Genomic DNA, 10,914 nt, shown 5'->3' with positions numbered 1-10,914 from the left:
TGCACCAAGTTGCTATTACAATGTTTCCCTTCACAACAAGTCTTACAAATTAAAATGCATCTATTACAACATAAATTAATCAATGACAACATACATTAAAATCTACTACAACACAAGTTAATCTATTACTACTCTATACGATTAGTTCGCCACTCTTCATACATCTCAGTTGCTATGTTGTCACGCCAGTGTGTCCACTCGTTCGTGTTTTCAACCACATCAATCATTTCATCTGGTGCTTTATCTGGGTCGGGACCCCCAATCGTGCACCTGGTGGCTTTGGGTTCTTCTCCGAACTGAACAAGATGTTGTCGCGGACCGCATGTCGGTCCAGGTTCATACGGGCATCCTTCAATGACTTGAAAGCTTCCCATTGGTCTTTCTCCATTCTCCTCATGTAATCCTTGACAACCATCTCCATACCTTCCAGCTCGGGATCCTTGTCTTTCCCTTTCATGACTCTTGACGGTGTTTCCACACCCTTGGGGGTGGCTAGAACATTCTCTGAGTTCTTAGCCTTGTTTCTATTTTGGCTTGGATTCCCACCCTGCTCCAGTAAGGCCTTAGGAGTAGACACAGGTTTCTTCAGAGTTTGTGGGTTTTTTCCTGCACCCGATTTGGGGACCCATTTTAGAGTTTGGGTCCTAACCGTTGCCTCTTGGGCCTGGGGTAGCTGCGGCCCAATCTGCCCTACATCCTCTTGGTCCTTATCCAAACCTTCCATATTATATCCTGCACGTTCCCCGAACTTTCCCATGCAAATTAGCAAAGCGGGATCCCTGCCCAGAATCTTTCCCTTTTGGAGACCCGTCCTTTTTAGAATTATAGCTAGAAATCGGCACCTGATTGGCCTGAGATTTCTTATGTCCTGATTGAGCTTTCTTTTTGTCAACATATCTTTTAACCATCATCCATGGCCCAAAATCAGCGATGGATTGACCATTAATGTGATTTTGCTGATTTCGTGGGGTCTCAGACTTTCCATTCTGGTCACCCTCCCTCCCGACCGGTACCTCCACTGGAGTAGTATCTCCGGCGCTAGTGTCTTCCATCGGATTGTCGCCAGATGCGAGGTTCTCTATACATTGCTCTGATCTATGGCCATATTTGCCACATGAAAAGCAGATTTGATGCAAACTTTCATACTCAAGGTGGAGTTCACATCCAAGAACCGAGATCCGAGGTACCAGTTGTTTAGCCAGGTCAATTTCAACACATATACGGGCAAACTTCCCCCTCGAGTGAATTGAGGTGGTACGATCGACTTTTAGCATATGACCAATAGCGGATCCTACCCTCCAAAGAAACCGGTGGTTATAAAGTTCAATTGGAAGATTTGGGATCCGGATCCAGGTAGCGATTTTCCTCACTTCTGTGGAACCTGATAGGAAGAAAGGTCTCCATCTCTATACAATGAGATGGTGGCCGGCGATCATCCAGGGCCTTTCCATAAGCGCATGTGTGTAGTCCTCCTCGTCTGAAAAGTGAACCAAAAAATAGTCACGATTCATATCAATAACATGAATCTTACCTTTACTTTCCCAATCTTTGCGGAGACGTTGCTCCATGAACGCGAAAGTAACACATTTGCCCAACACCTTGACCATGAGAGCATTTTTCCATGGTTTGCACCATTCTTCAAACTCCTCTTTTGACATTGGAATCGTAGAGTAAGGGTTGAAAAGTTTCTCTACATTCCCCCATCTTCATCATCTTGATAACATTTGCCTTCAGGGTTAGGCTCATGATCATCCATGTTGAAAGGCTCTTCATGGTCGCCTTCAAAACCAGGACTGGTCAGTAGAGTATCCTTATATGAGTCTTTCAAAACTGGTATGGACTTTTCCTTTACTGGGACAATCTCCATACAATCAAACGGTTGATTGAGATCCACCTCTCCTCGCGTCTTCACTTTCTTCATACTTCGTTGCATTAGGTTATCCTCTTGAGTGGAAATCCTAGCAGAACGCTATTTTGTATCCATATTTGAGTTTTACATCAATCCAAACACTTTAATTAGTTAGATGATGATCATAATTTAACATCATAACTATTGAAATGTATTTTCAAATTTTAGTTAATTAAATTTTGTATTCGAATGTATATTACGCATAATGAAATTTAGAATATAAATTTATTTTATCCATTTAATTTTGAATTTATTTTATGAAATTTAGAATTTTGTATTTAAACGTATTGGAATATATTATTTATCCATTTAATTCAAAAATTGAATTTGAATTTCCTAAGTGTACCTAATGAAATTTAGATTTGAACATAACCTAATTACATACTATTCGTAATTATTATTATTATTATTATTATTATTATTTTAAAGGTAAATTATTATCATTTTTTTCCGAATTTTGTTTTTATTTTTGTCTAGAAAATTTTATTTGTTCAACGGTAATAAGTAATAATACTATTACCGTTTTTATCATCAGCACAAAGATTGCGATTGTTTTGAGGATATGATAAATTAAAGGGTAAAGTATATTTTTTGTCCCTAATGTTTGTTAAAAATTTCAAAAATATCCCTAAGTTTTAATTTGTTTCAATTTTATCCTTTAAGTTTTCGATTTGCATCAATTTTATCCTTATAATTAATTTTTAGATAATTAATATTTTTCTTTCCAATTATACCCCTTGTCTATCCCCCCACCATCATCATCATCACACTCCCCTCTGTTTTTCTCTCTCTATACCCCTCGTCTATCCCCCCACCATCATCATCATCACACTTCCCTCTCTTTTTCTCTCTCTCTTTTCCCCATTCTCACCATCATCTCCCCCATCGTGAATAACCATTATCAACATCCTTCTCCATCATCGTCGGCCATACCCCTCTTTTTCCTTCTTTCTCCTTTCTCCTCCAACCCTCCATCTCCACCAGCGTCAACATCAGCCGCAAATCCTTCCGCCTTGGAAAATTCGTCCAAGACCTCAACGCACTCCAAGTCTTACACAAACCGCACGTCTCCTCCGATCTCAACTTCTTTCTCTCCGTCGTCGACTTCGACAGCGAGGGAGTCTATTACTTCATCGAACAACTCGTGTGGCTCGCCAAATCGGGACCCATCGATCTGAAGTGGTCACGTTCGTCCATAGGAGGTCTGAGGAGATGGACGGAGATGAAATAGGGTTAGGAGCACTGAAGCCAAACGGAGCTTCGAGGAGAATTTTGGTTCTGTGAGGAGCAATAGGATTAGGGAAAGTCGTGGAGTTGGTATGGTTTTTCAAAATTTCATGTCAATTTTTAGTTCAAATCAATGAAAATTTTTCTTTTGAAATGGTCATTGATGGGTACAAATTTGAGCTTGAACACTGACAAAGATAAATATTATTGTGGCTTGTGGTGGTGAAATATTACATTTATTTTTGCAGTTTTGTAATTGACACCAGCAATAGCCATGAGGACAGAGCATGAATTAGAAAAGAGAAAATAATGCTTATTCCAATTGAATGAGTACTCTTCATATTCTATGGGAACTTGAAAAGAAATGCTCCTTAATGTTAAATACAATTGAATGAGTACTCTTACATAATGGTTGTAATGGAGAGTCCGAAGAAAAAGAGAGGTATGGATTGAATGAGTACTCTTACATAATGGTTGTAATAGAGAGTCAGGAGTAAAAAGAGAGGTATGGATGGAGAAGGAAGTTGATAATAGTTGTTTGATGATGATGGTGGTGGAGCTCATGGTGAAGACGGAAGAGAAAGAGATGATGATGATGAAGATGATGGGATAGGAGAGGGGTATAATTGGAAAGAAAAATATTAATTATAAAAAAATTAACTATAAGGATAAAATTGATGCAAATCGAAAACTTAAGGGATAAAATTGAAACAAATTAAAACTTAGGGATATTTTTGAAACTTTTAGCAAACATCAAGGACAAAAATCTCTCTCTCTCTCTCTCTATCCGAGTTCACTTTCCTTCCTCCCTCGCCGCCAGCCTCTGCCGCCGCCTGCAAACTCTGCTGCCGGCACCGCAACGAACACCGCCTCCTTCAGAAACTTAGCTGGAACATAGGACATGTGAAGTCCAAAGCAGCTGGACAAAGAAAGTGTAGCCGACTAAACTAACGCTTCAAATTCCGCAACCGCCATTTTCTTACAACAAAATCCTTCGTTTTACTGCACCCTTCAACTGGGGCGATGTCTTTGTCAAAAGAAGCAGAGCCAACGTTGGGTCACCTCACGCTCAAGGACACTGAGGTGAAGCTTCCACGGCCAACGAGGGTCAAGAACAAGACACCTGCTCCGATTCAAATCACAGCGGAGCAGATTCTACGGGAGGCTCGGGAGCAGGCTGAGATCCGCCCGCCAAAGCAGAAGATCACTGACCCCACTGAGCTTGGCGAGTACCGCCTCTGCAAGCGCAAAGAGTTTGAGGATCAAATTCGGCGTGTGAGATGGAACATTGGCGTGTGGATTAAGTATGCACAGTGGGAAGAGTCTCAGAAGGACTTGAAGCGAAGTTTGTGGCATTTGAGAAGCAGTATGGTGATAGGGAAGGGATTGAGGATGCTGTTGTTGGCAAAAGAAGGTTTCAGTATGAAGATGAAGTAAGGAAAAATCCCTTGAACTATGATTCATGGTTTGACTATATACGATTGGAGGAGAGTGTGGGCAATAAGGAAAGGATCAGGGAGGTTTATGAGAGAGCTATAGCTAATGTTCCTCCTGCAGAGGAGAAGCGATTCTGGCAGCTATACATCTATTTGTGGATTAATTATGCACTCTACGAAGAGCTTGATGCTGAAGATGTGGATCCAACAAGAGATGTATACAGGAAGTGTCTCAACTTGATTCCCCACAGCAAGTTTTCATTTGCAAAGATATGGCTTCTAGCAGCCCAGTTTGAAATACGTCAGCTGAATCTCAAGGGTGCTCGACAGATATTAGGAAATGCCATTGGAAATGCTCCAAAAGACAAGATTTTCAACAAGTATATAGAGATAGAACTGCAGCTTGGTAACATAGATAGATGCAGAAAACTATATGAAAAGTATCTGGAGTGGTCGCCTGAAAATTGCTATGCTTGGACCAAGTATGCAGAATTGGAGAGATCTTTATCTGAGACTGAAAGAGCTAGAGCAATATTCGAGCTTGCAATCGCTCAACCAGCATTGGATATGCCTGAGCTATTGTGGAAGGCATATATTGACTTTGAGACTGCAGAATTTGAGGCACAGAACAGTTTAGACCTGACAGAAGAAGAGCAAAAGAGGGAATGCCTTCAGCGTGCTAGAAGGGTGTTTGAGAAAGCTCTTAACTACTTCAGATCGTCTGCTCCAGAACTGAAGGAGGAAAGGGCAATGCTATTGGAGAAATGGCTCAACATGGAGGCTGCTTCTGGGAAACTTGGTGATGTTAGCTTAGTCCAGTCTAAGCTGCCGAAGAAGCTCAAGAAGAGAAGACAAGTTACTACTGAAGATGGTTCTGCCAGAATTGAAGAATTCATCGACTATTTGTTCCCTGAAAAAATTCAGACCAGTAATCTTAAGATCTTAGCAGCTGCATACCAGTGGAAGAAGAAGCAAAAATTGTCTTCTGGCGACAACTAACAATATTTTCATCTTTTGTCTTGTTTGTCACATGTATATATGTGTTCAAGTGATTACGAATGGGTTATTCGTTATTGTTAAAATCGAAACTGTTGAATACAATTATTGTGACTACAACTTAGCCCAGTTACGTCTTTATAGTTTATAACATTCACTGTTTTAGTAGAAACTTAGGTGGTTCACGTGAAGTTGACAGGTGAGAAAGAGCTTGACAGGTGAGAGAGAACTGTTAATGAAAATTTAGTCAAATCAATCAAACTATCTAACAACTCTCCGTTATTAACTTCACTTAAATTCGACTGCACCTGAGTTTATATCTACTGTTTTATCTAAGGCCAACAAATGTTAATCTACAAAAAAATAATTATGAAAATATAATTTATTTTTATTTTTTCATTCAAAAAATTAAAAAATATATATAATTATAAAAAAATAATAAAAAAAATTAAAAAATAAATGATATTTTTTGTTAATATTTTTATATTTTTTTATCAAAATAAACATAAAATATAAATTTAATATCTTTAAATATATATATTTTTTTATATTTTATCTATTAAACATAATTTTATATCTTTTTATTTTTATTTTAGTATCCTATCCATATAAACAAACACGCTCTTTAATATCTTTTCGGGCCATGTTTACACATGAATTTCAAATTGATTGAAACAAACACAAATGAAAATCTAATTGAATTGAAAACTAAATATAGGAGCACAAATAAACTCATGATACAATCTTATCGGAAGTCAAAAAATAAATAAATAAACAAAGATTGATGTTACACGCACAATAAGTAACATTATTGTACAAGAAGCCTCTTCTGCTCACAGGTGGCAATGCATAGGTAGTGGACGAATTTTTGTCATATTCGACTCTATCCTATCCTATAATAGTGCATATAAAATTTGTTTCACTCCTATTTATAGATAGTAAAAAATTAAATTTTAATTTATTTTTGTATTATTCTTTCTTTTTTTATTTAGTTTTATAATTATTAAATTTAACAAAAACTAACTGGCAGTGATGGTGAAGTGGCTACTTCAAATGCTAGTATTGCTTCTTTGGCTGAATCTTATTTCAAGGACATCTTTTTCTCCACTTGTCATGAGAACCCTGAACTTCTGTTTATTGATTTTGAATCTAAGGTTATAGCTCACATGAACCGTAGGCTTCAAAGACCAGTGACTATGGAGGAAGTGAAACACGCAACATTTAGCATTCATCCTCAAAGTGCTCCAGGAGATAATAGTATGACAGCAAAATTTTTTCAAAGCTTCTGGAACATACTTAGTGGTGATGTGTTTCGAGCAGTTAAGAGTTTCTTTTCTGGGGGCAGAATCTTGAAGGGTTTTAACCACACTCAGATCTGTCTTATTCCCAAGATTTCTGATGCTAAAGATATGACTCAGGTAAGACCAATAAGCCTATCTTCAGTCTTTTACAAGATTATCTCCAAAGTATTTGTACATAGGTTTCAGGGTATGATAAATAGACTAATCAGCCCTACGCAGAGTGCTTTTATTAAAGGCAAATTAATCTCTGATAATATCCTAATTGCTCACGAGTGTATGCATTACTTGAAGAACAAAAAAGGGGTCTCGAAAATGAAATGGCGCTAAAATTAGATATGAGTAAGGCATATAATAGGGTGGAATGGCACTTTCTTTGGTTTATATTGGAGAAGTTTGGTTTTGACTCCCGATGGATCATGTGGATTCGAGAATTAGTGACAACTGTTTCTTATTCTGTTATTGTGGAAGGACAACCTTATGGTTTCTTCAAATCAAATAGAGGTATTCGACAAGGAGATCCTCTATCCCCTATCTTTTTCTTTTTTGTGCAGAAGGTTTCTCCTTCTTGCTACACAAGGCAGAACAAAACAGACTAATTCAGGGTCTTCAGATACATAGGCGATGTCCCAAGGTCAACCACCTCCTGTTTGCTGATGATTCTATTTTATTCTGTAAGGCTAATCCTGAAGCATGTTCAAATATCCTGCATTTATTGAATTCTTATGAAAGCATCAGTGGCAAGAGGGTAAATCTTAATAAATCTGCTGTATTCTTTAGCCACAACACTCCGTCCACTACTCGTACACTACTGGCTAACTCTATGAATACTAATCATATTGGGGCTCAGGATAAATACCTTGGTTTGCCTTCTACAGTCTCTAAATCGAAAAAGGCTTCTTTTAGTATGATCAAAGAAAAGGTTCGAAAAAGAATCCAAGGGTGGAAGCGCAATCTTCTTTCGTCAGGTGGTAGACACGTATTGCTTAAGGCAGTGGGAGAAGCTATTCCTATTTATACATTGTCTTGCTTTAAGTTGCCTGATGGTTTAATTTCAGAAATTCACTCTCTACTTTCTCAATTCTGGTGGGGACAAAAAGGTTCTGAAAGGAGGATGGCTTGGATTAGCTGGGACACTATGACTCGCCCACAAAAAGAAGGAGGCCTTGGATTTAAAGATCTCAGAATCCAAAATCTGGCGCTTTTAGGCAAACAGTTTTGGCGACTTGTAACACAGCCTACTTCCTTATTATCCAAAATCTTAAGAGGTAAATACTTTAGCAATGGTAATGCTATAACGGCAGAAATTGGAGCCTTACCTTCTTGGGGATGGAGGAGCATACTGGAAGGCCGAAAGATTGTTGAAAAAGGTCTTAATTGGGCTGTGGGTACTGGTGAGAATATCCGAACCTTTGAGGATCCTTGGCTGCCTCCTCCGTATCCTTTAATGATTTCTGACATACCAAATAGACAGGCTATTTCTGAGTTGGTTTCAAGAGTTAAAGATCTAATTACTGAAGATAGAAATTGGAATCAGAATTTCATTCAAGAATTATTTCCCCAAGACGTTGCAAACAGGATTTTGTCAGTTAAAATTCAGCAGAGTAGGGACAAATTGAAATGGGATTTGAACAAATCCAAGCAATATGATACAGCTTCAGGTTACAGAATTGGCTATTTATTTTACCATCCGTCTCTGGAGCTTTGCCCTAATTATATGCAGCAGAAAAAGCCGTGGATTGATCTATGAAAGTTGAACTTGCCTCACAAAATTAAACTATTTATCTGAAAAGCTCTCCATGCCTGACTTCCGGTGCTTGCTCAGATTCATCACCGCATCCCATCTATATCACCAATATGCCCTTGCTGTCATGAAGCAACGGAAACAGTCACTCATTGTTTGATCGATTGCTCTAGAATTAAAGACGTATGGTCTCAGAGTTATCTTCGTGACTGTCTTCCCCCTCAGAGTTCTAACGACTTTTGGACATGGTGAACTGCATCAACAGAGATACTTAACCCGTTGAAGAATGCTGGGCGTAATCCTCAATTGCTTGCCATCATTTGCTGGAACTGTTGGAAAGTTCGCAACCAGTTGATTTTTGAAGGTTCTACTTCTATGTCGTCTGCCATTCTAGCAAGCTCTGTCAATTTGTTTCGTGAAATCCAAAGAACTCCCAGTTTAGGTCGTCATCTCCATGAGACAAGCTCTTAGTTGCATTCAATTTGATTTATCATTATTTCTTCTTTAAGATTTTTCTTTGTTTTTCGACCACGCACCGTTGAATGAATACCTTCAGTGTAGTGTTTTTGAAAAATTCCCACCTTTTATTATGTTGTTCTGCTTTTGGACATCTTTGTATTTCATTTTTTAATAATTAATGAAATATAACCTATTATCAAAAAAAAAAAAAAAACAATTGGTATACTAAATGTCAGTTCCATAAAACGGATTGCATTTCCTTAACAATATGATATTCAATCTTGTTAAGTGATGAATAATTCAAACATAAGTGTTCACTGAACTAGTTAAATGTGAAATTCAAGGTTATTAATTTCTCGAGTTAAATTTTGCCCTACTATTTGCTTGTTTGGTAACAATAGGAGAGCAACAAAACCTCTAAATTTACAAACTTATACAAGACAAATTGAAAAATATTAGTTATCAACATTTTTTCTTACATTTATCCTTTATATAGGAACGTTCAAGGATGATGTTTAAATTAATAAATCCTATATAGGTCATGGTGAACCATCGATTGATGGTTTAATTACAGTAAAAAATAGTGTATTGTAAAATATAGTTAAGAGAACTAGACCACCAGCCACGCTTGCAAGTAACGAATCTGTGATTTCAAGCTTCTGATCCATCTCATTCACTTCTTCTTTGCTGATCTTCATATCTGAAACTGCAAAAAACGTTGAAAATAATCAAAATATAATATGAAAATCAAAACACATTGAGAAAGAGAAATAATATGTTTAGATAACTTTAACATTTTACCTCTTCAAAATTGTCATGATGAGAAATGAGAATGAATATATTATACACCACACATAATCACTTATTATACTTCCATTTTGAACATGAAAAATACTAAGTAGTAAAATATATCATATCAAACATATTAAAAAAATATAGTGATGTTATACGTATGGGTAGAGCTTAGTTGAGACAATGAAGAGTCATAATCTCCAAATTTTTTATAAAAAATTAGTAGTACTTTTTCAAAAAATAAAAATAGTTCAATTGATTCATATATTTTACTATAACTTAAAGTACCCAATTTAATTCTCATTTTTTGTTTTTATTGCACAATAATTTTTAATTTTAAACATTAAAAATATGTTGGATTTAGACTAAATTGGGTGAATTTTTGTTGACTTTCACAACACATCAAAATTAAAAAATAAATTCAAATCAAATAAAAAATTTATCTAACAAAAAAAGATAAGAATAAAAAAAATCATCTAACAAGCAACACTCTCTCTACTTTTGAATTTAAATGTAAAAATTAGATATTTTTTATTTATTTAATTTAATATTATTTTATATTTTACTGTGTATTTAATTTAATTTTTATATGATAAAAAATATTAGAATATTCAATAAATATTGATATTATTGTATTTGTATAAATTGATAAAAAAATTCAATAAATATTATAAATTTTAATATTTGTCATTCTAACTTCTTTTTTACATATTTTACAGGATATATATTCAAATTTTTATATAAAATAATCATGAAAAATCAAAGAATTGATGCATTTTTTAAGAGGAAGACTAATATTCAAGAAAGAGAACATATAACTTTTACAATATCAACACCTGTAGATAGTTCTTCTACTTTAATGAATCACGAAAAAAGTGAGATACAGCCTTCAAAAGTTCAAAGAGTTGCATCTAATGAATTTGACCTTAATTCTTTGAAACGAGATCCTAAAAAAGGGCTTCAAATTTGGCAATATCACCCAAATCAGAGAGATGAGGTTAGACGAGCTTATCTTAAATGGGTCCATATCAAAAGCATCTTGACAATTATCTT

General features: G+C 36.1%; 2 protein-coding genes, 1 long non-coding RNA gene and 1 pseudogene across 3 annotated transcripts in view; 2 read left to right on the top strand and 2 right to left on the bottom strand.

Annotated features, from left to right (window-relative positions):
- LOC107645204 lies at window positions 726–1,658 on the bottom strand. The gene is made up of 2 exons (XM_016349178.1): window positions 1,532–1,658; window positions 726–1,381 (listed from the first exon to the last, which is right to left on the bottom strand). Exons 1-2 carry the CDS (start codon window positions 1,656–1,658, stop codon window positions 726–728), a joined length of 783 nt encoding a protein of 260 aa, XP_016204664.1.
- On the top strand, window positions 2,667–3,558 carry LOC110271900. Its single transcript, XR_002362797.1, has 2 exons — window positions 2,667–3,226; window positions 3,385–3,558. It is a non-coding gene; the product is annotated as an uncharacterized LOC110271900 (long non-coding RNA).
- Window positions 3,907–5,697, top strand: LOC107612188 (annotated as a pseudogene).
- Window positions 9,492–10,914, bottom strand: part of LOC107612087 — a 2,409-nt gene continuing 986 nt past the window's right edge. Inside the window, exon 2 of the mRNA XM_016313944.2 lies at window positions 9,492–9,775. Coding sequence (XP_016169430.1) covers window positions 9,609–9,775 — 167 coding nt within the window. The 3' untranslated portion in view covers window positions 9,492–9,608. The remainder of the gene's footprint in view (window positions 9,776–10,914) is intronic.

This window comes from Arachis ipaensis, chromosome B01 (assembly GCF_000816755.2).
Source record: "Arachis ipaensis cultivar K30076 chromosome B01, Araip1.1, whole genome shotgun sequence".
Classification (NCBI taxonomy): Eukaryota; Viridiplantae; Streptophyta; class Magnoliopsida; order Fabales; family Fabaceae; genus Arachis; species Arachis ipaensis.
The sequence above is the reverse complement of the archived record's forward strand: the minus strand, read 5'-3'. Positions and strand labels throughout refer to the sequence as shown.

Coding starts and splice junctions, on each gene's coding strand:
- LOC107645204 (XM_016349178.1), bottom strand. CDS start 1,658: ATGTCAAAAGAGGAGTTTGAAGAATGGTGCAAACCATGGAAAAATGCT. Junction 1,382..1,531: donor CAAAGATTGGGAAAGTAAAG/GTAAGATTCATG, acceptor TCTTCCTATCAG/GTTCCACAGAAGTGAGGAAA.